Consider the following 27,724-nt stretch of genomic DNA (forward strand, 5'->3'; position numbering starts at 1 on the left):
GTTTTCTTCTCTGTTGTAGTATCACTGTAACATCGCTGTAGCTTCCTCCTCTGCTGTAGAAATCCTCTATTTTGTTGAGGGAAATCCTCTATTCTATCGAAGAAAATTCTTCATCCTAATATGTATAAATAGAAGAGGAACGCATTCAAGCTTCTGTAATAAAAATTTCTTCAATAAAGTTTCTTCGATAATTCTTCAGCATCGTCAAAGAATTCGTATACTCATATAAAAACTATATTATTTCTTTATTTTGATCGATTAAATATAGGTCAATCATAAAGGTGAGATAATAGATCTATAATGATGTGATATCATATAAAAAAATATTCTCAAGGTTATAATTTTTTTAGAGAATTCACGAATAAATAGATAAGAGATGCATTTGAAATATATGAAAAAAATTTATCTCGTAGATTTGTCCAAAATAATATATATAAATATTATAAAAATAATATTTAAATATATTGGTGTGGTGATATGCTCGCCCAAACCAAACGTAGCCGCCAAGAACACGACTCCAAGGAGGGCTATATCGTCATTTCGGGGTTTTCATCGTCTCCACGTGCCATCTTCTTCTTCGTCCTCCCTCTCCTCGGCCGTTTCCCAGCCTCTCCGCGGCCATCTCTCTCTGGTTTCTTCGAGCTGTTCAGCAACTCTGGTTTCTTCGAGCTCCTTTGCTGGATCGAAACCCTAGCTCGCTCTTCAGAGACATCTACGCATGATCCTCCGATATATCCCTTCCCTTTTCGATCCCCAGACGACTCTTCTCCCCCTCAACCGCCTCTCGCCTCTTCGACGGAACCCTCGGGTCCGAGAGGCGCTCCTTCAGACTCGGCGACGGAGGCGGCGGCGGCGGTCCAAGCTCAGCGTCCGCTCCGCGCTCGATGACCTCGTTCGCAACCTCGTCTCCGCCTTCCCCTCCCCGGCCTCCCTTGACCTCCTCCTCACTCCTGCGATCGGCTTGGCCGCCGGTGCTGCTCTGTACCTCTCTTCACTGCAGAAGGGAACAACTGATGTCGATACCGTGGTCGGAGAGTGGGTCATCTTCACGAGCCCGACGCCGTTCAATAGGAGCGTCCTCCTCCGGTGCCCCTCAGTATCGTTCGAGGATGGCGGCGAGTTCTTGGGTGATGGTGTTAACGAGAAGCTCCTCACGGAGGAGCGCCACTACATGAATCTGGACCGTGGGAGGATGACTGTTGCGAGAAAGAAGGAGGAAGAGGGACCGGAGAAGAAGATGCAGTACCAGAGGGTCTGTGTGGCGACCGACGATGGAGGAGTGATCTCACTGGATTGGCCAGTAAATTTGGAGTTAGGGATGGAGCATGGACTGGACACGACAGTGCTAATTATACCAGGTACAACTGAAGGGAGTATGGATAGAAACGTGAGAGCTTTTGTGTTTGATGTCCTCCAACATGGCTGCTTTCCAATTGTTATGAATCCAAGGGGCTGTGCCAGTTCGCCAGTGACAACACCAAGGTATCTTATTTGTTAAATTCTTTGACTAAGCTCAACTTATTTGATGCAACAAATTCAAGCACTGCAAAGTTAAGCTGATGAAGTAAATTCCAATGTTAAACTGAAGCCGTTAGTGTTATTGTCATGATGCCGTTAACCGGGGAGTCGGCACGGCTTGATTCTGTCCCGAAGGTGCAAGTTCGTTCTGATGTCATACGTGGCGGTTATGAGAGGTGGTTGGAGTCGGGGAAGGTCTGGCTAAAGCGATCCCGAGGTGTTTTTTTGTACGTCCGAGTTCGATTTCGAGTCGGGCCCAGGTGATCTAGGCTTCCTCGAGGTTCTGGGGATGAGCCGAGGTGTGCCTTGGCTTTGCTGGGAATCCTGCACAAGCGGTCAGTGTTATGGGAGTTCCCGACCCGACCCCTCTGATGGTAAAGTTAGCTTTGAATGGAGTGGGAACAGGAGGGTTTTTGTGTGTTAGTCCCTTGCTCAGACCTTGGGGATTAGCTTTTATACCTGAGTAGCCGGTGAAGGGAGGTCGATGACTGATGAGAATGGGCACGTACATCCTTCGGGAGCTCATTTATGCAGACGGTCGGTTGGTACGGTTCCCTATAGTGTGCCGTCAGTAAAGGACGATTGCGAGGGCGTCGCTTGTCAGCGTAGGCGCCTGCCCGGGATAAGCGGATGGCGGTCGCCTGCGCCAGGGACCGGAAAGGGGGCAAACAGGCTTTGCCGTCAGGGGTTAATGCTCCTAGTGATCGGCTTGTACCACCTTTCCTGAAACTACGGTTGGCCGGAGGCGCAAGTTCGCTACCCTGCCGTTCGCCGCTAGGAAAGGGAGACGCGTGCATTATTCTGCTCATGTCATCGTCTAGGTAGGTGGCAGCGGGTTGTCGGGTGAGTCAGCAGGTCAGTGCTGATGTCATCATATTCCCTATCAGTTAGAAAGCGTAGTTGATAGCTAACTTAACACCATGGACGTGAAACATGGACAAACAGGATGGTAGAGACAATCGAACAACCCCATGATCTTACAAACAGAGTTCTTGCTTTTAAGCTTTTCAAACCATGAGTGCGCTATTGTTAGAATATGTCTAGTTGGCAATATGAAGTGATTAAAGGTGATAAGTGGAAGGCCAAAGGCTGATATCGCTGTATTCCTTGTTGAGGAATCAGTTGAAATATTACAGAACCATCTAGAAGCTAAATTGTCATATCATAAATCTAAAAGATAGGGAATGGATGGATTTTCTTCCCAGGCCTTGTGGTGGCAGGAGTTGATGGGCTAGACTACATTTTCTTAAAGAAAAATCAGCTTGTCTTGTTTAACTGGAAAAGAAAAAACAGTTACTTTATCAAAGAATATTCTGAGTTGTTTTGGAAGACTCTGAAACAAATTACAACTCTTGTTATGTTAAGTTTTAAATTGCTCTTCATAAATCTTTCAGGTTAAATCAGTTAAAAGTCATTAACTTTTGCATAGACCTATCCATGCTTAATCTCAACATTTGTTGTTCAAATCTCTATGATTGGATGTGAATTTTCTCTAGACACAACACTTTCTTTCAAAAAGGAATGTTGAGACCAAGAGATTCATGAAACTCCTTTTGTTTCTTCTGTTCTTATATCAAAATTGTTCATTGTAAGTCTATTCAAGGTTCGCCGTACCACGGTGTACCGTTTAACATGGGCAGCACGTACTGATCCAACAAGGGACCGATATGGGCGGTACATCGATACGCTCCTATGTATCATGTGTTGGTATGATTTGGTACAACTCGGTACGTACTGTACCAATAGCTGATCGGTACATTGGTATGAATCGGTAAGGTGAACTACGAGTCTATTAACAGGTTACAGAAGATGCTTTAGATTACTATTGCCTAAATTTAAATATTCTGAGATTGTCCTCATAAATTATTCCTTTTTGGATTTCCACAGTTTCATCTTCCTAGTAAAATGAAAGAAAGATTACTGAGCGCTGATGAGCAGATAGTTGAACAGAAGTGGGGAAGAAGAACTAGAGCAGCAAACTTATACTGTTTTTCTTGATGAGTTTACTCTCTTGAAAAGCATGTTGTTTGTTTTTGTCTAAATTCTACCATATTATAGTGAATAGTCCATCATGGATGATTATAGGGAATTATTTGATATTGGACTTTGGAAGGTAATCTTCTAGATATTCTTGGAAAACATGGAATTTAGGAGTATGCTATAAATGGATTTTTTGAAGTCTAGAAGCTACTAGTGACGTCATTTGTCCATCATTTTTCCTTAGCAACATGTTTAGGGTGAACCAAATAAATATTTTGACCTTTAAGGATGAAGGATCTAAATATTTGGAAAGAAATAAAAGGCACAGCGCAATGATAGTTATGAAAAAATATTACTGCTTCGGCATTGTTAGAAGACATCTTTCAAATAATCTTGTCATCATTATTGGGAAGGCAAATGTGCCAATATGTTAGTGAACTAGAGTAGGATCCTCAAATTCTGTATATATATAGAGTTCAAGATAGTTGGACTGGTATGAAAAGAACAATAATGGCTTGACTTAGACCTTATTTACTTAGATTTTTGCATTGGGGGAAGTGAATGCAAAATACATAATCAGGTGGAAGACTTGGGTCCACAGTTGGGATCCTATGAAAACGCTAAAAAGATCATATTAGTTTATATCCAGGTTTTTGCGGAGGTGGCCTTCGGAAGGGTTACAAAGGTTTCGGGGTCTTCGCCGCCTTCCTCGCGGTTGCCTCTTCCGCTGCTCTTGCCGTTACGTCCCTTCATCCCCGCGCCTCCAACTCCTTATCCAAAGAGGTACGACTCTCTTTGTCGTTACCTCCTGGTTCTTGATAAGGGATTAAATCTTTTGTGTTGGTCAACCGATGAATTGATCGCTAGGGATCGGGATTGTTGAGGGAAGGTGATGTTGGATTGGGATCAAGAAAGGGCGTGGTAGACAAGTTAGGTTCGATGGGCTCAAGTTCATCGAGACGTTGGTGACAACGCATCGGTGACTCCACGGTCCTCTTTCTCAATGCTTCTCCCTCTTCTTCGAAGTTCGAACGCTCTCTTCTTCCTCGCCTCGCCTCGCCGCTGCCAAATACCTGATATCGCCCCATAGCGAGCGGTTTGCGTGCCGGTCAACTAGTAGACCAGTATGTACCGCCTGTATTGGGTGGTACAGAACAGTATTAAAAACCTTGGTATATATATATATATATATATTATGGATCGAGTAAAACTGACATTCTCAACAGCAAATGGACCTTCCTTACTGCATTCATAAGTTTGTATTAATTTCTAAATGTTTTTGAAGAATGTTTTTGGTCATCTATTGCTTTCTGTGCATATTTACTCAAGTTAGAATAGCATATCTATCTAAAACCCACCATGCATTTCAAAATTTAATTTTGACTATGTTATGTTTTATAGGTTTCTGCAGAAATGTTGAAAACTTTGTTGCTTAATAGTATCAATATGAAAAGCATATGCTTATTGACTTTCTAATAATTATATCCTAATGCAAATATCAAAAATAGGAATGTCTAACAAATGTAAACTTGAAGGGCATATGAAGGTTGAACAGGTAATTAGCTTCTGTTTCAGTCACTTTCAGGAAATATGTTGTAAACTTTATCTTGTTAAGGGAATTATGATGGCTCAGACCTTGCATTGTTTAAATCGGTAGAAAAGCCTTATTGTTTTGAAGGTTTCATTGTGCCATCTCTTATGTGCTTAAACCTAGCTGATTGAGAAAAAAAAGTATAATAATTTTCTTCTCCAGGTTGGACAGCAGATATTCTTTAGTGCTTTAGTTGTTTCAGATTAGTTCTTTTCTGGTACATTGATTAGTTAGGTTTCTAGCTCAATAATAACATTGGTACCTCCATTGTATTTGACTCTTAAAACACCATATATTACTAATTTTCGCCACATAATATTGGTAAAAGGGATTTTTATTTTCAGTAATTGATTGTAATGTCAAATGTGCATTCTTTGTAAAAGAGTTTGAAAAATAATTGCAGGTTATTTACAGCTGCTGACAGTGATGATGTCTTCACAGCTGTCCGATTTGTCAGCATGGCAAGACCCTGGACAACAGTGATGAGTGTCGGCTGGGGTTACGGTGCAAATATGCTTACAAAATATCTTTCTGAAGTAGGAGAGTCAACTGTCCTAACAGCTGCTGTTTGCATAGATAACCCATTTGACTTAACTGAAGTTACAAGGTCATTCCCTCATCATGTTTCTTTGGACCAAAAGATTAGAAGTGGATTAATAGATATTCTACGAGCTAACAAGGTAGCTGCTTGTTTCAGATAATAATGATCCTGAATGCATCTTTTTTGTGATGAATGGTGATCATATATAATTTTAGGGGAAAAACCCCTTGTGCATACTTTGTAGAAATACAAAGCTATGGTCTGAAATGTTTAGTTTCTCATTGGTCCAAGTTTATTGCTTGGAAAAGATAACTTACATTCATTCTTTCAGGAACTCTTTCAAGGAAAAGCTAAAGGTTTTGATGTTGGAAGAGCTTTATCAGCAAAATCTGTTCGTGAATTTGATGGAGCTATATCAATGGTTTCTCATGGGTATCATACAATTGATGACTTCTATTCAAAGATCAGCACAAGGAAGTTAATTGGCAATCTTAAGATCCCTGTGCTTTTTGTACAGGCATGTATATAACTAATGTTTTGTTGCAGAGTCTGCCATTTTTATGCAGACAGTTTACTGTAGCCCCACCTACATGATCTGATACTAAGTTTCCTTCATGTATAACCTTTGTGCGATGTAGAACACATAGTTAAAAATTCAGGGCTTCGTATGTGTGTCTAAACTAAGGTACTGATATCCATTAGCATAATTTGCTTGTTTGCTTTTTTTCCAGTGCTACTGGTATTAATTATGTAAAAACTTTTGGATTTTTGTTCATGGCAGTTTATTGCTTGCAAACAAGAAGCACTCTGCTGTGTCATGAACATAAACCAGCCTTGGACCAGCTGGTACTGTACCATGCAGCATTTTTCTGGTCTTTGCCACTGCCAAAACAGAGCTGTTTGTTTCTGTTTTCTAAGCCCTTTTACCTTGATTTCTTACCACTTGTCCATTTGTCTTAGAGTCTTCCGTTTAATACTCGACCTACACTTGTGCAAGCTGGTCTTTGTGTCAGCCTATGCCCATTTTTTCATAATAATGGTTAGTACATAGCGGACAAGAATCCCATGATATACCACTCCAATATCCTGCTGACATACAAGCACAAATATCATTTATAGCAACATCAAATATAGTTGTTATCAAGGTATGCAATTTCGAATAATACCATCCGTACCAGGTAGTACGCATCGGTCCGTCCTGTCACGGACAAAATTGTAAACAGAATGTTTGATGTAATGCTTATGTATGTTCGTGTCTTTTGGTTTGTTCATGCTTTGCACAGTATGTAGAGGGACGGACGAAGGCTTAATAGCCCCATTTTAGTTGGGTTTGGTGGCCGTTTTAGGCTTGTAAATAAAAGGTTGTGTCATGTGGACACTTGTGAGTGATTTCGGTCTGTAGTGGACCATTTTGACCCTTTGTTGTGCAACCGTTCAGAGCTTGTATAGTCTGTTTGTAATTTGCATTGGTTATGAAGTGTTTTCTAAGATGTTTGCTTGTGGATTCCGAGTGAGACGCTTTCTCTAACCCGTTTTCTCTTTTGTAGGTCCTAAGGGACCATGAGAGATTTCGGGGAGGTTGACCTTTGCGGACGGACATGCAAGGGTGCCGCATGACTTAGGCAAAACTAGCTAAGTCCTTGACATATGGTATCAGAGTGGGACAAGAACTCATAGAAACACTTGCCATGCAAATGTGGGGGACCTAGCGGGGTTGCATTGAGGACAGCTAGCATGCGCGACTGTTTTGGGGAAAACATGCATGAAGATATAGGGAAATGAAGTCGCTCAGAGGAGCGGGCATCTGAGATTGACATTCAAAGGAATGACCAACCCTTCGCGCAAGAGGCACCACGAGGACAAGCAAGCTGGGAAGAATGTGTAGTGCACAAAGGTTGGGATGGCTGAGTTTGAGCTATGGCTCAATGTTGGCAACTATACTTGATGATGCTCAAGGCAAGCGAGACGCTTGGTAAAGGATGAGACCATGCAAGGCGGAATTGGTTGTTCAGCGATCGAAAGAGTTGTGCAAAGCTCACAGAGGTGAGGGGAATTGCTAACTCGAAGAATTCGGTACTCATGTAAGGTCTTGTATGCGAACGATGGAATGTTCGTGGCCATCCCAAGGTGGCCGAAGCTCGGCGCCATGGAGCATTGAAACTTTCTCTTCGGTATGAGAATGATACGTCCGTAGGAGGTTGAAGTGTGTAGCAAGTTCAGCATGTTGCTAGCCCTTGAGGGGTGCAGCGAGGACTGTATTGACGTGGAGTTGCAATCTAGCAAGTGCGTTTGCGGGAGGTAGAACAATGCATAGTTTGTTTAGCAAGGCGGAGTAGTCCAAGGGGATGGTGGTTTCCGAAACATTCAAAGAGAAGGAAGCGAAGAGAGAAGTTGCTCTAACGGCATAGATATCCAGGAGGGATAAGTCCCGGCTCTTCAAAAGGAGAACCAAATGCAATGGATCGCACATATTAAGGAGGAGTACCTCAAAAACAACTTTACAAAGCTCAACGGACCGAGCGAGCGGCGAGGAGTCATCGCATGATCTCGCTTGAGAGAATGCATTGGTGGATGCATTGCGAGATCAAGTGGGGGAGCGACCTAAGACAACACAAATGAAGGCACACTTGGAGTCGATATGGAGATCGAACTCAATGGAGGGCTGACCCGTGGAATGGTGGGTGCGAGGGCCACCATCAACTCAATGCAAAACGAGGAGCGGAACAACTTGGGTGTAACTTGGCGAAGTACCCAAGACGCATGAAAGGAGCCAGCATAAAAGATGAAATATGGAGCGGAGGCACAGAGCTTTCCTTGGATAGAGGTCAAGGACATGAACTCTTGCAGAGGCAAGAGCGGGATCATGTCGTTCCATGGGTCCCTCATCCTGCATGATGCCAAAGACGAAGGGAGCTTCGAGGCACATGCACCCTACCTTAGAGAAACATTTGACGGAGGAACTGAGACGACTCAACTTGCGGAGGCGAAGTTGGGTTCAGAAGACCTTGGCACGGGGTAAGAGCATACGGAGGCAGGTACTCTTGTAGATTATGCCACAGTGTTGCTATTCAAGTTGCTATGCAGGGAGCGGTGCGCAGTGGAGATTGTGCTGGTAGGGGCAGAGGCCCAGGATCTAGACAATGATGCACCAATTTTAACGAAGTCGGGGGACTTCGGGAGCTACCATGCGACGAACTGTCTTAGAGCGGGTGGACGAAGGTCGATTGCCAAAGGAGCGAACACAATCAAAAGTGGAAGAGGCCCTGCGATGTGTTGGTAGAGGCCACACATGGAGGGATCACTATCTGAGTTCATCCCACAATGATCAGAATGCAATGGAGATGTCACCAGGAGATGACATGGTGCAGTGGATCGTGGTGGAACAGTTCGTGGCAGTGCGATACACACGAATATAATCCCGTGAGGGACTATATCATACGGAGGTATGATCGGGAGCTACTGGGAACTCCACTTCGGTGAAAAACATGATGGCAAGAAGGGCTATGGATTCAAGGAGTGAAGGCCATGGTACCGCAAAGGCGGGTCTTCCGTGCGTGCATCGAATTTTGCATCGAATGAAAGCCTTGGTCATCAGCATATGGGGGCTGTGTACTATCGAGGGAAAAGTTCGAATGCAAGTACCAGTGAGTCCCATGGGAGGGACCTGATTATGCGAGGTATGATCGAAGCAGCTGGAGAGTTGGACTGCTCCAAAGCCTATATTCGCTTAAGGGAGCCCGACAAGTCAAAGGACAAGGCCGAGTAAGTGAACGTTGCTACCAAGGAAGCTAAGAAGAACAGAATCGGTGCGAACCCTACAACATGATGGCAGAGGCCATGCATGAGAGTTGTAGTCTGTCTTTCCATCGACCAAGGAGAATTGCTGGGAGAACACAGAGGTGTTGAAGCAAGAGGTCGAAAAGGGCGAGAAAGCGACGACGAGTCCAAAGGTACTTAGCTACCCAAAACCAAGTATCGGTTAGAATGGATGTGAACTCAGAGGAGTGCGACAGAGGCAGATCTACCGATCGTGAAGAAAAGGGATGCAGATGCGAGGTGACGAATAGTAGGGTCATGGGTATGGCAGCGCCATGGTACCACAGAGGCGGGACTTCTGTGAAGTCATCGATCCCTTGCTCTTATGGAGGGAGAGCACTTGGTCGTGAAAGGGGCCGAGGAGGTGGAGCATGCAGAGGCAAACTCCAAGTACCAGGACAAGGTTGAAGGGCAGAGGCCAAGGAACTTCGTAAGATCGGTGTCAACGAGCTTCTCATCAAGATAGCCGAAAGTGTAGGACTTCAGGTCATGTAAGAGTGCACAACCAAGGAACGAAGTAGGCAGTACGCGGTGCTGTACCTTTGCTACTCAGTGGAGTAGGCGACAGGGTTGATGGAGAAGACGGTACAATCCCAGAGGCGACCAAAACTACTAGAGACTTACTCTAAGTTGGAGTGAAAAACTTCCTACATTCCAGAAGTTCGATGGCATTGAGAAGGTGAATTACAGTAACTAACTCAACACAAGGAGTACAAACACTTCAAGTGCTTCAGAAGTGTGAGCAAAGAGCAGGCGAAGGCTAGTAACCAGCTCGATGCATGGAGTATAACCCTCGAGGAGGCGGGCGAAGTCAAGTAACCTTTGCCTTATCAACTCTTAAGAGAATGGGTGAAACCGAGTCAATTCTCTTATTTATCCAGTAGAGGAGTTCTGCACAGGTTCAAAGATCCTTTGAAGATAATGGAAGACAATAGTTGTCAAATCCTCACCAACAGTGATCAGTGCTACTGAGAGTAGATTGTCCGCTTCATTTCCCAACGAAATGTCAATCGAAAGCAGAAGTGATGTGAACCTACTTGGAAGAGACAACTAGGTGAAAGAAGAGTTGATGGACAAATTTTATGGAGGAAGGACCAAAAAACTTCAAAAGTTTGCGAGGCGATGCTCGTCAAAGCTCCAATAAGCATCCACCCAGTTCAAGCAGCATGAGACATTTGAGAGACTGATGCATAGTAAGGATGGTCTTTTCCTTTATCTGAAGGATCCGTAGGAACCAACATAGATCAACACAACTCAGCCAGCCCTACACTAGAGTCAGAGTCATTGGTGAGTTGAAGTTGCATGGTGGATCAAGAGTTCGACTACTCAACAACAACAGCGGAGAGCAGTTGGGAGCCAAGAGGCACATTGCAGCTGGAGCAGAAGATTAAAGACTTAGCAAAGGCGAGGAGTTGCAGTGTCGGTAAAGGCTTCGACGAGGACGTTGAAGGAATAAGTGGGGGAGAATGTCACGGACAAAATTGTAAACAGAATGTTTGATGTAATGCTTATGTATGTCTGCGTTTTTTGGTGTGTTTATGCTTTGCACAGCATGTAGAGGGATGACGAAGGCTTAATAGTCCCATTTTAGTTTGGTTTGGTGGCCGTTTTAGGCTTGTAAATAAAGGTTGTGTCATGTGGACACTTGTGAGAGATTTCGGTCTGTAGTGGACCATTTTGACCCTTTGTTGTGCAACCGTTTAGAGCTTGTAAAGTCTGTTTGTAATTTGCATTGGCTATGAAGTGTTTTCTGAGATGTTTGCTTGTGGATCTTGAGTGAGGCGCTTTTTGTAACTCATTTTCTCTTTTGTAGGTCCTAAGGGACCATGGGAGGTTTCGGGGAGGCTGACCTTTGCGGACGGATACGTAAGGGTGCCACACGACTTAGGCAAAACTAGCTAAGTCCATGACAGTTCGTTGATCGGAATACGGACCGCCCGTTACGGAGAAAAATATATATATATATATATATATATATATATATATATATATATATATATATATATATATATATATATATATATATATATATATATATATATATATATATATATATATATATATATATATTCGGGGAGGTTGATCTTTGCGGACCGATACGCAAGGGTGCCACACGACTTAGGCAAAACTAGCTAAGTCCATGACAGTCCGCTGATCGGTACACGGACCGCTCGTTACGGAGAAGAATATATATATATATATATATATATATATATATATATATATATATATATATATATATATATATATATATATATATATATTAAAGGCGACGTCGTGTCGCCTTTTATAAAAATATTTTATATATAAAAAATATTATATATATAAATGATCGAGCCTGGGGAGAAGAGAGAGGCGATGTCGTCGAATTACACACACACACACACCGAGCGGTATACCGAACGGTATACTGCTCGGTATATTGTATCAGTACCACACACACACACACACACACACCGAGCGGTATACCGAACGGTATATTGCTCGGTATATTGTATCGTACCGTACCAAGCGAATGTCGAAACGCCGATACGGTACGATATTTCAAATCTTGGTTGTTATGAACTACTCTGTCACCTTAGGATAAATTGAATGATGGAAGAATTTTGTTATTTACTTCATACCTTTTTGTCAATAATTTATATAATTAGATCATGTGGCTCATAGCAAGCAGTTGCATCATGTCTTGTCCCAAAGGCTCATTAATGACGATAGTTGTTCATATCCAAATAAGTAATATAATGTGTTGAACAGATTTTTGGTATGAGAAAATGTTGCTTTCTTCATGTGTTTGATTTGTTGTAACAATCTATTGTACTTTGCTTACAATTAACTATTTGCGAGGCTTCTTGTAAGTTATAATCTGGGATATGGTTCCCCTAGTCTGTGGGGATTACTAGCTATGAGAATCCTAAAATGTTGAGAAAATAAAAGTGAGGTGTTAACTTGTCTTGCTGGCCTGTTGCAGAGAAAAATAAGAAGATTATTCTGATGTTATTGGTCAGTTGAGGGGTTGACTTTTAAGAGTAGGGTCTAAGTTGACCTTAGGTAGAATTCTGATTGTGTTGGACTAATCTTAGTGCCAACAATTTCAGTGTCCTATGTATTCATGTGTCATTCAGCTACTAATGTGGTAGACCATGTTACCCCTGTGTTGGTTACTTTGCATTAAATGGTATTAGAATTTTTGGGTACTGTTAAGTGTTGATTATCATAAACCATTGTCTATGCAAATTTATATTCACAGTTTTATGGGTCAAATCAGCTTTAGGGTGATTAATTAAGTTATATTTCAAGAAAAGAAGATTTTGTAGTCACAATCTGGTGAATTTTCAGATCTATGTTCATTGAAAGTCAAGACCAATTTGTTACAGCAGATTAAAAGAGAAAGGGGGTAGATAAAGGATATAGATAGGTGTAAAGGATTCAAATATAAAGAGGAAGGAACATTATAACAGTTTGATATGCCAGTATTTATGGTAGCAAGCTAACCAGATTGCTAACAAGTAGTTCAGCTCATCCGTGAGAGGTCAAATTTGTTGTTTCAGAAAAAAAGTTAAAAACTCTGATCTAGTTTCTAGGGCTTGCCAATGGATAACTTAACACGACTTCCTAGGACATTCCTATGGACGCCCAACTGCTCTCAAGTTTTTGGTTTTTGCATATTTGGCTACTGAGATGAGACTAAATATGTAGATTATGACTCCCATGAGCTTTAGCTTGAATGATTGCCAAGGAAGCTGAGACAAGCCAGACAATTGAACACTAGGGCCAGCTAGGCTTTTTTTTTACATCTTCAATGTTCTCTTTCCCCTTCTTCCTTCTTTTTCCTGCAAATCAAGTACCATCCCATGCATTTTTTAATACAACTTATGATTTTTTTTCCATTTATGGTGCTACTTTACAGAGTGATGATGGGAGCGTACCAACTTTCTCTATTCCACGTGGTTCGATAGCAGAAAATCCATTTACAGGCCTGCTTCTTTGTTCTTACTTGTCATCAACTGGTATCACAACAAATAATTCTGCTATTCTTTGGTGCCAACGTCTTGCTATTGAGGTAATCTTTAACTTCTGGTTGTTGATCTGAATTCTGAGTTAATACAGGTTAACACAAACAAAACTTGATAGTCCTCATACGCTGTCACTAGACGTCAACATTCGGCTTTAATTGACCTACTACTAAAGACTTAAGCACTTCGGTCCCATTCTTAATCATATTTATATGAGCAATTGGGCTATCAGGCTACTTGGATCATGATAAACGTGATGTTAAAATGCTGATATGTTTTTGGTTTGTGGGCCACATTAGAACCTACAGTACGTGCATGATGAAGGACAATAGAATTAGCATAATGGGCTTATGATACCCTTGGAATCCATACCATCTATGTTGTTCTCGATGATCCAATGGTCTTAATGAGAATGTCAGGGATTTGAATGATGTAGATTGTAAAGCTCCAATTAGTCTCATAAGGAACATGATTAGATTGTAGATACTACATAACTCATTCTCAATCTAATGGCTGCTTCTCAATACTCCCTTATGAGTTCAAGACCTGTGTAGTTTCAGGCTTGAGTTATTACCTATTACTTTAAATTTATGTTTCTAAATAAAAAATGATATCCAGAAAGCTTATCTCGATGGATAAATAACTATTGCTACAGAACACTATTTCCATTATCAGCACTCAATTATCATAATCTGTGTTGAAAGTTTGTAATGGTACTTGTCTACTTGATTAAGTAAATATGTAGTCACGTACACAACTCTAATAGTTATAGCAGTTTTCTTTTTTCATGATTCTCCATGTAATCTGTGCAGTGGATATCAGCAGTGGAATTTGCACTTTTGAAAGGCCGTCATCCTCTTTTAAAAGATGTTGATGTCGCCATCAATCCTTCAAAAGGTTTGGCATTTATTGATGACAGAACACCAGAGAAAAGTATCTCAAGTGATGTGAAAGGGAGTCATAATTCCTCTGGACTGTATATAAGCCATAAGAGTGCAGATAGACAAACTTATGGGAAGCTTTCCCAACCAAGTCCTGTAAATGGATTTCTCAATGATTCTGTTGATTTTGCACTTAAACAAAATGATGCTGCAGTTCAAGGTGAAGCTGATGATAACTTGGATGCAAGAAGCAAGTTACAGCAAATAAAGAGCGCAGATAATGAGGGAACAAAAAATAGCAGAAGTATTATCGATTTCAAGAATGAAAGTGCAGCTAATGCCATAAATGAAGGAGATGATGAAGGAAACAAGGTTTTACAGACTGCAGCGGTTGTCATGAATATGCTTGATATTACTATGCCCAGCATGCTTGATGATGAACAAAAGAAGAAGGTATATACTTTTAAGTGCAAAAACACATTCTAAATTATTCAGTTTTTACCATGCATTATTGGAGCTGTGGCTATGTCCACCACTAGCTTGTGAGTTTAAGCTCCAGGTTACTAGATCTAGAGTGAACGACAGTTTGTGCCTTGAAACTGTAAACAACGAAAGGAAAAAAGTGCTTGAATTGACTCAGTTGTTTGCAGTTAAACTTGTCACTTTTCCTTGTAAAAGGTTGAATTGACTTAATGATTTTACATTTATGAATCGTACCTTGGATTGGTAAGTCTTATGGAACTCATGAAGTGTGTAGCAGCTTGATGCTTCCATCTTGTGTAGATCACATATTGTGAGAGTTCAAATATCTATCTGATCACAATACAAATTTAATTTACTGATACATGGCTAACGGCAGCATGTAGCTTTTTCACTCATATTAGTCTGGGGATTGCTAGATGTAGAGTAAATATTTGGTTTGGCATTTTACTTAAATTCATTAAAAAAGAGAAGTTCTTGAGTTGACTCGGTTGTTTTGTCAAATTACCAAGTCTAGGAACGAATTGACTTGAAGGTTTTGCGTCGTATGGGAGAAGTATTGTTGAACTCATGCAGCATGTGGAAGATCCATCGTGTAGATATCTGTCTTATTAAAGTTATCTTGATCATACATGTTTAATTAGTTTCACCTGAGTTATGAAACCATCAGATTATTGAATTATTTTCACTTAGCATTGCTAGAATAACATAATAAGTCCATCTTCTTGGTGCTCAATGGAAACCCATCTTGACGTATGTTTCTTTGAGATGTTAACAGTTACATTGATGCTTCATGAACATGTAAGAAGGAGTGATACATAACCAGATAGATGATACTTCTAGATGTTACAACATACAAGAAAGATAAAACTGGAGAAGCTTGTTAATATAAGAGCACTTGTACTGAGAATTTGTCTTTTAGCTTGAGTGAAGTTTTGAGATTGTCTTAACCATCACAAAATGCATTCAGTTCTGCTGTACACACACAGGGACAACATCGTAAGGGTTCCAACTCTCAATCTTGTAGCTTGTATCCATTTTAATTATTTAATTTACTTATAATTAAGCTGATGAGTAGCATTACTTCAAACTTTTATCCAATGATGGAGTGATGCATTTCTTGTTCTTTTATTCTATTATGCAATAGTTTTCTGCCATACTTGTCCAGTGACTCTTAGTTGCACATGAAAATATCCTGCTTTTAAGGCAATGTATTATAGCTATTTGATGCACTCATACAATGTCTAAAATGGTCTAGACATATTTATTGCTTGTTCTCATTATTCTGGTGATCAACCAAACATGAAAGTTATTGTCTAGAAATTACTGCAGTTTTTTATGGTAAAATCACTTGCGCTTACTCAAATCTTTGTGCGAGTTCCAATTGTATTTGTTGGTTGTCTCTCTGTTCTTTGTGGGGTGTACTTGGTTTATTTTAATATAATTAAACATTCTTCTATATTACTTTAGGTTCTTTCCGCTGTTGGACGAGGAGAAAATCTCTTGAGAGCTCTTCAAGGAGCTGTGCCAGTAGATGTACGTGGAAAGCTTACAAGTGCTGTAACCGAAATTTTGCAAACTCAGGGTACAAAATTGAATCTTGAAGGGCTCAATAGAATTGATTGGATACCTAATGTTACATCAAAAGTGAAGTCAAGGATCCAGGATTCAATACAAGAAATTTCGATAGTTAATAGAGGAGATAATGAGAGCAATTCAGGTGTTGACCATGAGGAGAAAGTGCAAGGTGATACAGCAGAGTTAAATTCAGCCAGAAACAGTATGCCAGAAAGCATTAAAACCTCAGAACAGAGAACCTCTCAATCTCCCGGAATGCTTGAAGCTGGATATGAACCAAGCCAAGATATTAATTTGGAAAGGTCAGGTTATATGGTAGATGAAACTGCTGCTGAGCAGCAGAAGATTAGTCAAAACCAAGGAATATCTGATAGGCACAATGAAGATGATAAAGATCTGAATAATCGATGTCATGTCCATAATAGTGAAGGGAAAAAATCATCTCATACTGAGGAGCAACTTATCTCAATTTCTGTATCTAATGCTGAAGAAGAGTCACTTTCATCAGGCATGTCAGCATCAGATCACCAGATTATGCCACAAGAATCCAATGAACTACAGAAGAATGAAGACAAAAGTCCTCAATATTTGCGTCAAAATTTGCATAATTCTACAAAATTGATTGAAAATTCTCCACAACATTCTTCTTCTGAGACCCCTTCTATCAGTGTTACTCAAGCATTAGATGCCTTGACTGGATTTGATGACTCTACTCAGTTGGCAGTTAACAGTGTCTTTGGAGTATTAGAGAATATGATTGATCAATTAGAGAAGAATAGCAACGAAGGAGATGATGATGAAATGAAGAGAAGTAAGGATGAGGAGTCTCAAACTCTATCACCTGGCTTGCCTACCGTCAACAAAGACAATTACGGGAGGGTAGAGCACAGAAACAATAGATCAAGTGAAGGGTCAGATGTAAGTCCGTCATCTAAGCATCTTGATAGCCATTTAAATCAGAAAGATACTCAGTCTAAGGAGGTTGTGGAAAATAAATTGGGAGAAAATTTGGTTGCTGATATCCTCAAATCATCTGCAGAAGATAGTATTGGAAATTCTGAAGTAAGTACTTTAGGATTTAATTCCTTAAAGAATAACAGTGTTGGTAAATTTGGTCCTGTACAAAATTGTCCGTCACATATAGCTATTAAACCTTACTATTGGGGCTCACCATTTGAAGCATACCTGCAGAAATATCTTTATTCTCAGTTCCCAAGACTAAAACCATCTGATTTAGATTCAACTACTGATTTATTCCTTGACCCAGAAAAAGGTCAGTGGAAAATGCTAGACCAAGCAGGAACTTTCCATAATAACCTGGGTGAAGGCTGGAAAAACCAAATTATCAGTGGGTACAATGAAAGTCATCATAACTCAGTAAAACACGGTGATACAGACAACTCTATTGAGACATCGTATGTAATTTTGAATTCAGAATTTCCCAAATTTGAACAACAATTAACTGGAATATGTGATATGAAAGGTGGTTATAATGCAAAGGAAGAGGCGGCATTCTGCTTAGTTAGGGACAGTTTACTTGATGCTCTGAAAGTTGAAGTTGGTCGTAGATTGAGCACTTCTAATTTGAAGGAAATGGAAAGGGTTCTTGTAGATGACATGAAACAAGTTGCTGATGCAATAATCCAAGCAGTTGTTCTGGACAATCATTTAAATTTGAGACTGCTTACAGAGGTTAATCACCTAACATTGGTAAAGTTTGGTACAATAGAAGGAGAACGCACAGTCAAAATAATATCTTCTGCAGTTGAGGAAACCAGCCAGTTGAAGAAGATCCTTCCAGTTGGTGTAATTGTTGGTTCACTCTTGGCATCTTTGAGAAAGCACTTCAAAATTGCTGCCTCACGTGATGGTGACCAGATCAAAGATATTGAGCAAGCTGGGAATGTTCAGGAGACACTTTCAGTCAAAGATGTTAACACCAAGAATGAACTTCATGATGACGAGAAAGTTCATGCTCACGATGACTCAGTTAGTGGGAACCAAAATCTTGCCAAAGTTAGTTACAATGATGATGGAGTCATGATTGGAGCTGTTACAGCTGCCTTGGGTGCAACCGCTTTATTAGCACACCATCAGGTGAAATATGAATATTTGGGACCTTCATTTCTCCATTACTGCATTCTGTGGAAGTTCTCTCTTGCTTTCCTGTTTTTTATTAAATTGTCGGCTTACTTCTCCTGAGCAACTTACAGAGTGATCATACTTACTGTGTCATTTAAACATATTTATTGTTGAAGAAAAAACAGAAATTTACTTCTTCTTAAGAAATTTATGTAATGATCATTTTTGTTGTTCTTGCATCTTTCCTGGGCTATCATTGTTCTCTGTGGTTAAATCTTGTTTTAAAGATACCTTATAACTGTTTTTTTAAATTCTTTACATGGTTTGTCAGGATGATCCACAACGAAAATAAATGGTGAATTTTTTTTTGCTTTAGTCAGCTCAATCTTATACTGTTTGTAGGTTGATGAATCTAGGAACACACATTAGTGTCTAGGCTGAAGCTTCATTAATACCATGTTTCCTTTTCCCCCTTGCTACACTTGAACCGTTTGCTTGTTTTAGCAGTCAATATTTCAGTTATACATGCTTCCTTTTTATGTTTGGGATTTTTAGATCTCATTCTTTATTATCCTGGTTAATTCTGGAAAAAACTTCAAATTCAAGCTTGATCTAGTGAGAAACTCCTATAATGCTTATGTACACTTGTGCTACTAACAGAAGGTCCTTCTTTCCACCTTGTTATAATTTTCCCTTTTGGCCTTTGATGAATGCTTGACTAAATAATTTATAATCCTAAATGTTATGTATATGTTGGTTTATCCAACCATTCTGCTTTGTATCTCTTGTAACTGTTGTTCTTAAGTAGTGCTTCCAGATCAGCATAGTAGCATATGCTTGTGCTGGATTATTATTTTTGTATCCATTTCTCTGTTATTCATGGTCTCAAGCCCATCATGGGTAACTTCCCATTAGTAGGATGTTGATTATTACTGTAGAATTTTATTTATTTTTCATCAAAAATTCAGATTAATTTTGCAAGTGAAATTTTGGGTCTGCTTATGGTTTTGGAATATTTGTTTACTACAATTGGCTGACATTTTATATTGTTCTTCTTTTCCTTTTTTGCTCATTGTTTCTCTTCAGATAACCATATACTGGTTGCCATTGTATCATTAACCAGATCTTTTTATCCTCATACATCTTATCATTCTATTCATGTGTGGTAGTTTCTTATTGATGGTTGTTTTTCAAGAAAATTTTATTAGCCATGACACTGTTCAAAATAGTGTTGTTTTTATTTCATGAGGTTTCTATCATAATTAATTATATCACATCATTGATAATGGTTCTGCTGAATTCTTTATGACTGCTTTCATCTTGGCTTGGTTTATTAGCTTGTGCAAAGAACCAGAAAATGGGAACAAAAGGTGATTGACCATAATGTCTGCACAGACAATCCCAATATTTATTTGTGCCAGCTTTACTTTGCGAAACCATAACTCTTTTTTTTTATTTCATTGTTCCATTCTTTTCTGTTTCTGCCCATGTTTTTAATAATTAGGTGGTCACCAATTTGGTCTTTTGAGCAGAAGAAAGCTTAGGAAAGAGGTTGTCTTTATCTCGATATTCAGAAAAACTCATTCTTCTTCCCTGATCCACACTTTAGATTATGTCTTTCTAAAATGTCTGTTTAATGAAGCAATGTTCCATCCATTTTACTTCTCATATAAACACTAGCTTGGAGGGTACTTAGGAGTTAGGAATGTGCATTATCATACTTATTCTTATTTTACTACAAATTTCTTATTTTACTAAAATTTTGCAATTTCTGTTAGATACATGAGGTCTGTGATTTATGCTTTATTCTTTAGTTCTTCTAGAAACTGATTTTTAGTTAGATTCATGAGAAACTTAAATGCTTGCATTTTGAGTTTAGTAGAGACTGTTCTTCGTTAGATCCATGAGATGCTTAACTGCTCATGAATTGAATGGCTTATCTTAAATCTTCAGCAGAGGGACACCTACAGTAACGGTCAAGCAATGGAAGTTCCTTCGAGGGAAACTATCGAGAAGGGCTCTCAAAATGAGGAGCATGATAGGCCTGAGGTGGCAACACATGAGAAGATCCCAACTAATATAATGTGCAACCTAGCCGAGAAGGCAATGTCTATTGCTGGACCTGTAGTACCTATGAAGGATGATGGGGAAGTGGATCAGGAAAGGTGGGTTCGTTTACATTATTCTCATTTTTTTCTCTCTTTTGGATTTTTCTCTCTTGTTGACGTTACCCTGCACTTGTCTTTGTTAAACATGTAAAGGCTGGTCACTGTTCTAGCAGAACTAGGACAAAAGGGTGGACTGTTGAGATTAGTTGGTAAAATTGCTTTGCTGTGGGGTGGTATACGTGGTGCTATGAGCTTGACCGACAGGCTTATCTCATTTTTGCGTATTTCCGAGCGCCCCTTGTTGCAGAGGTTAGTCCTTTTTCTCCCAACCATCTTTATTACTTCCGATGACATACTCAACATGCAAGACTAAACTTATTTAGTCATTACATGGATTTTACATTGCAGTGGAGAAGGTAATGAATACATTTGTTTAGCAGGTTTGTGCCACTGCGGTATGCAATGCAACTTAACTGAGCAAGTTCTCACTTATGGTTTGTCATTTACAGAGTATTGGAATGTACATAAAGATAGGCAAACATTTTGCTGCAATCATGAAAGCTGACTTTTAATATGGTGTTTATCTGCATCATTGGAGAAAACTATCACAAACCAACCAATGGGATAACCTAACCAACTCATTAACCTGATGAGCCCTAGTTACATGGATGGTAGTTGACCCACTTAATTCTATAAATTAACTCAATTCTCCTTCCAGACTACACTAGCGTGTCACAATCCCCCCAGGATCATCCTAGGGCATGTGAGGTATGAGCTCAATGGTTGGTCCAGGTCAAGATATACCTCCAGTCCCATCTACAGGTAGTTCTCTCCTACTTAGGCCTCTCACAGTGTTTAGTATTAAGTCTATTCTAATACCATTTATCATGATTTAGTCTGATAGATGACTGATCTATCAACTTGATGAGCTTGAATCATTAGCCTAAAATGTTGTTGTCTGAGTTAATAATGTTGGACTTGCTTAGCCCTATGTAGGCTCATAAGAATTCTCCTATTTTTGATGTGGAATTAAATTGGAATGTCATAATCTCCCCCATCTAAGGCTTGATGAAGAGAGTTAATTGTAGTAGACTCATCTAGGCCTATGATAATTTTCTTATTTCTAATTTGGGACTAAAATGAGAAATCATAATTTCTTCATTTTTAGCCTTGACATTATCTTCAAAACCTGAACTGACATATAGTTCAGAATCCTCCTAGACAGTGATGTGCCCAGCTTCACTCATGGGTAGATCTTTCCTATTAGGTCCTTCATCACATCTAGTACCAGGTTCGTTCGGATAATATTTGTCACAACCCAACCCAGTGTGATAATTGATCAATTAACTTGATAAATTTGAACCATGTCATATTCAAGTTCAGGTTAATGGTTGTCCTATATTGTCCTCCCACATTCGATGTGGGACCAAACTAGGGGGTTACATCTCCCCAAAATCATCATAGTAGGGCATGTGATGTCGTGGTTGCACTATATTGTACTGTGCATCTCTCTCCATGAGTACTTTCCTACTTAGGTCCCTTATCAAGCTTAGTACTATGTGTACTCTAATACTATTTGTTATGATCTAACCAATGGGATCACTTACCTCCTAGCTTGATGAGCTTCAATCATAACCCAAAAAGAATAGACCCAAGCTAATAGTAGTACATATATTTGGCCATATAAACCAACTTAATTCTTAAGATGGGACTAAATTAGGATGTTATAATCTCTTCCATTTAATATTTGATGTCCTCATCAAAGTCCATACCATAGTTCATAATCATCCTTGTAGGGGTTGTGAGCTTTGGTCTGCTGGTGGCTACATGCCTTGACGTGCCTCTAGTCCCATTCATGGAAAGTTATTTCCTATTTGGGTCCTTCGCTATGGCTAGTACTGGTTTTGCAATTGATTTGATCCTTTCCACTAGTCATGATTCGGTTTAATTGGATAATTGATTCATTAACTTATTGAAATTGAACCATATGATGCAAGATGTTTAAATCCAGATTAATAGTAATAGACCCATCTAACGTTATTAACCATTCAATTCTCTTCCCAAATCCAATGTTCCTCCAACACCTGATGTGAGATAAACCTGGGTGTCACAAAATGCCTATATCTTCATATATTCAGTAATTTTAGTTTTAAAATTATGGGTAGAAAACAATGCATTTGGTGGGAAGCTTGAAAGATACAACTATTCAGCAGAGTGTGAGACATTTTCTTCTATTGTAAATTGTAATGACCTAAGCAGGAAATCATTGTAATGGTCAGATGTTTATTTTCTACTGATGGTCAGATGTTTATTTTCTACTCAAACTGCTGCTTCTCTTTTGAGGAACAACTTACCTCTTTTTTTTGTTTTGTTGTAAAGAATTGTTATAATAGATTGTTTGATGCTTTCTTGAGGTTTATCTCAGAAAAATTTGCTTTTGCTTCACAAAAGATTTGAACAAAGAAATATCAGGGTTAGTTTCTCATGATGTCTTCTCTTTAAAGTTGAATGATTATGTTTGTTATCACATGTTACTTGACATCTCGTTGCTCCAATTTGTCCTGATTGCTATGAAAATGTTTTCAGACTATAATATTGGTCACGCTTTTTCTGTAGGGTTATCTGGTTTGGCTGCATGGCTCTTGTATTATGGTCTCCAGTGGTGGTCCCCCTGCTTCCGATGCTTGTGCAGAGTTGGACAACGAGGACATCAAATAAATTTGCTGAATATGCTTGTGTTTTAGGTCTCTATGCTTCTAGTATGATCCTTGTTGTACTTTGGGGTAAAAGAATACGAGGATATGACAATCCCCTTGAACAATATGGACTGGATTTCACAGCACCCAGGGTACAAGCTCTATAATCCTTTCACATTATATCTTACAACAGAATTATGTAATTATATATTTCTGCCATTTCTTATAATTCTGGTAAAATCATGATTTTCTCAGGATAATATTACTTTGTTCCAAGGTCTGTTATATCGAATCGTACCGCCCGGTACGGGCGGTATGTACCGGTCCGACTGTAGCAGTGCACTGTAACACTATAACAGTACAGTACTGTTTCAGTGCACTGTTATAGTAACAGTACAGTGCATCAGTACACTGTAGCAATGCACTGTAGCAGCGCCACAGTATTCGGTGCACCTGGGTGTACCGCTCGGTACACCGTACTGTACCGGTACCGAGCCCAAATCGAAATACCGATATGGTACGGTATTACGAACCTTACTTTGTTCTTTCCCAGCCCACTTTATGGGCCCTGTATTTTCATATTGGCATGCCAATGCATTATTTGTCCTTAATTGGCCATGCAAGTAGAAATGAGATGGTTGAAAGGTGGTTAATAGTTCATGCTTTTTTTTTTTACTCCTTCCCATTGTGGTTGCTGGTAGGTGCAATGTATTACAGTTACCATCATGATTAGTCAATGCTCATTCTCTTCTTCTTTTTGTATTTAAATAAATTGGTTTTAGGGCAATCTCACTTCAGCTATGAAGATCTCAGTAGTTACTAAATTAGCTGCTTTTCTGCAGGCCCTTGGTTTTATGAAAGGTTTGGTTGGAGGAATGGCAATTGTGATGTCTGTACATTCCATAAATGGGTTACTTGGATATGCAAGCCTCGCTTGCCCTTCATTTTCCCCTTTGTTTCGGGCTGATCCTGTATTGTTGCTGAAATCATTTGTCAACATGCTACTTAAAGGTGTTCGAGGGATTATAACAGCAGCTGGTATTGCTCTTGCTGAGGAATTGTTATTTAGGTCATGGCTTCTGGAAGAAGTCGCTGTTGATCTTGGGTACTACCGTGCTATCGTGATATCGGGCATTGCTTTTTCTCTAATTCATGGGTATGCTCTGATTGTCTGTATTCAGTGACCTCTTTTGCTTATTGTAATTTCTGAATTTCTAATCTTGTTTTTTCCCTTGACTCATCATTTATCTCACAAAAGAGCAACTAATTTGTCACAGTGCTACTCTAACCGTAACATATTATGCAAGAAACAAAAAAATGGAGAGTTTCTCATCTTGCCAGATTGGATTATATTATTAATTAAAACTAGAACTTCATGGAATAAATATGATGCACTCCTGGTATATCCAGAAGTGAGGATGCATAGCTTTTCTTCCACCTTAATCTTACAACAAACTCATGGTCAAGCAAATAATCTATGAACTCCCTATAATTTTTGGCTACTAAATTCAACATCTCTTTGCAGTATTGAAAGATTCCTGCCGTCCTTATTAGGGATACTTTTTAAAGTTCTTTTTGGTGTTTCTTATAATGTGATGCCTAACTGTTAGGATATATTAATTTTTCATTTTTCAAATTACAGGTCCCTCCCTTCAGTACCAGGTTTCTTGCTATTATCTTTGGCACTTTTTGGAATTAAGCAAAGATCTCAGGATAAAATCTATATCCCAATTGGAATACGCTCTGGGATAATGTTTACCAATTTTACTTTGCAAACTGGTGGCTTAATCAGATACAAACTTGGAACTCCTCCTTGGTTAATTAGTACTCATCCTCTGCATCCATTTGATGGTGTTGTTGGCCTTGGTGTATGTGTTCTCTTGACTATTCTCTTCTTTCCAAAGCAACCTCAGCAAAAGATATGTTCAAAGGATAATCAACAACAGAATGGATGAACATGGTAACCATATTAAGGGGATTTGTTGGCTACTAATTGCATAAATAGAAAAGCTTGGAAGAGTAACCTGTGCATAAACACCTTGTTACTTTGTAGAAATGGAACAAAGGTTGGTGGAAATGCTGAAATCTTCTCTGAAGTTGTCACGGCAACAAAAGAAGTCTTATGGTGTGTGGGCTGCTTGTGTATTCACTGGAAATGGGGCATCAAAGTGATTGATATTCTTGCTTTTGTTCTTGACAAATAAGACTCCCATGTGATATGTTTATGCCAGCATAATCAGCAGTCAAGTTTTGTGGGAAGCAGTTTCGAAAGATGAGTTACAGATTGTAGATGTCAATTATAACATAAATATATGAGAAGGTAGTGTAGATTGCGGCACTGCCTCAATTGCATTTACTTTGTTACTCTCAGAGTCTCAGTATCTAATAACTGCCTGATTGCACAGTTCTCTTTTGAACAGTGTCTCTGATAGAGAAGGATACAAGTGTTTGGATCTACTTTAGCCTCAAATTAGTTGTACTTGTAAGGTTGTGAAGTGCATGTTCAAAGTGTGAATCTAAAGATGGACAAAGCTATTCTAGTATTAGCATCCAAAATTGTTTTTGTTGGTTGCTAAGATACAGGGACATGTATTTGACTGAAGTGTAGAAAGTCATTGTATTGCCCATGTGGATAGGGTTCAGCAACAGTTGTCTAATGAGCATAGAATTGTTTACAATTATCTCATGGATGGTGTGGTGCTCATTGCATTCATAGTGGTAGGCTGAAGTTACAGAGCATGCAGAGATTTTATGAGGGACGGAAGGTAGCGGTTTTGCTATATGATTGAGGCTTCTGCTTCGGCTATTGGTATACTGTGAGAGTTGATAAGATGTTCTTTGAGGTTGATTTAGTCGTGACTCGTCAATCTAGGGTACAACTGGTAGGTTCTCAAAGACTAGATGGCAATGAAGGGGTACCTTAATGAATTTTCTCATTGTTTTTCACCTAGTGAGGATACAAGTAATCATCAAGTAATCTAATCTAAAGTTCTAAACATGCATTTTCAGACATCTAGTTAGCTTCTCTACTAACAGCTAGCAAAAACTCAGACAGATCAATTTATATGTTATTACAACCAAGTGAGTGTGCCGTTAAGCCACAATTATTACAGGCTGAAGAATGAGAATAAAGCAGCCATGACAAAGTCAATGATCACTTTGTGGAAGCACATGCTGTCCTCCATTAATCAAACGAAGTGTGGGCTTCTAATGCTGTTCAAGTCAGGTAAATTTTACCGAAGTTGTTCTTAATACATTAAAGCTTTAAAAGTTGTGGCTGTAACGATGTTTACCGATCCATAATGTAGTTTGTTGCAAAGATCTTTTCTAAAGAATGGTCATATTGCCATATCCTTGATGGACTACTTCCAAGTATATGCATGCATGAAAAATAATAGACTGTAGCCTAGTTCAACTTGTGATCGGAGATGTTGCTGCATCACAGAAAGTGGATACGGCAACTTCTCCAATGTTTGTCCATTAGATGTGGAACAGTTGGTGAGACGCCAAGTCAAAGAATTTTATGTTTTAGCTGCTGGATTGATCCCTTCGGTATCCTGTGAATTAATCCAATAGGATCTATATTTGGTCTAGTGAAAACAACATATCATGTTGAACTTGGAAGCAGGATTATAATTTCTGTGGATTGTTGGTGGGCAAAGCGAGGGTTCCACATGGCTTGTCAGAAAGGAGAGATTGTTTTTGTATTTTGAGTCATGATCACATAGGATATGCTATGCTGCCTGTTGGTGCAAAGGATCTCTGCCACAAAGCAGTGGAAGTGGTGGCTTTCTTTGAGCAATAGCCTAGACTGCACCTGAGGACGAGTCTCAGAATCCTGGAAATTTTATCTGTGGTTTCTTGGTCTCAGTTCAATATCAGTTTGCAAATGGTGAACCTGACTCTCCTATTAGACTTCTCATACTATAGGCTAGATCGAAGTCTGATGATTAGGAGGTTACTGGGGTTCATGCTCTCTAGAGTTTCCTCATAATTCGTTCTCATGGCTTGATGATATTGGCACTTTTTATCATAATATTTATGGACACTTTATTCTGCATTCATTATGTCTTGTTATTGCTTTACCATTTGCCTAATCTGAAGATTTTAAGGAATCATGCCCATTCTACTCTTCAATTTGTTGATCTAGTCCAAGGATACTGGGCATGATATAATAGTTAATGGAGCACATGAAGTATTTAACCTGAACTAAATAGTTATATTTATTTCATATTATGATGAGAAACAACCATCAACATTTGAGACTATAAATATATGGATATCAATGTCATGCATATTTATTTAAAGCACTGACTAGATTATTTGTTTAAAAAACACTGAACAATACACTTCCATCACAATTTTGATATGATGAGATCTTGTTCATGTACACTAACATTCCAGTGTTTCTCGTACATTCCATAATATTAAATGCACACA

General features: G+C 39.3%; 1 protein-coding gene across 3 annotated transcripts; it reads left to right on the forward strand.

Moving 5' to 3' along the window:
- Window positions 1–506: 506 nt before the first annotated feature.
- Window positions 507–25,970, forward strand: LOC135644974 (uncharacterized). Of its 3 annotated transcripts, none has more exons than XM_065162981.1 (11): window positions 507–1,482; window positions 5,493–5,769; window positions 5,962–6,147; window positions 13,354–13,506; window positions 14,272–14,793; window positions 16,291–18,495; window positions 20,434–20,645; window positions 20,742–20,897; window positions 23,205–23,436; window positions 24,127–24,440; window positions 24,927–25,970. In XM_065162981.1, the coding sequence occupies exons 1-11, from the start codon at window positions 719–721 to the stop codon at window positions 25,237–25,239; spliced, it is 5,334 nt and encodes a 1,777-aa protein (XP_065019053.1). In that variant the 5' UTR covers window positions 507–718; the 3' UTR covers window positions 25,240–25,970. The 3 variants fall into 3 exon arrangements, with proteins under 3 accessions (XP_065019053.1, XP_065019059.1, XP_065019068.1); XM_065162987.1 differs by having other exon boundaries at window positions 20,437–20,645; XM_065162996.1 differs by having other exon boundaries at window positions 1,352–1,482; window positions 5,531–5,769.
- Window positions 25,971–27,724: the final 1,754 nt, after the last annotated feature.

This window comes from Musa acuminata, chromosome BXJ1-4 (genome assembly GCF_036884655.1).
Source record: "Musa acuminata AAA Group cultivar baxijiao chromosome BXJ1-4, Cavendish_Baxijiao_AAA, whole genome shotgun sequence".
NCBI lineage: Eukaryota > Viridiplantae > Streptophyta > Magnoliopsida > Zingiberales > Musaceae > Musa > Musa acuminata.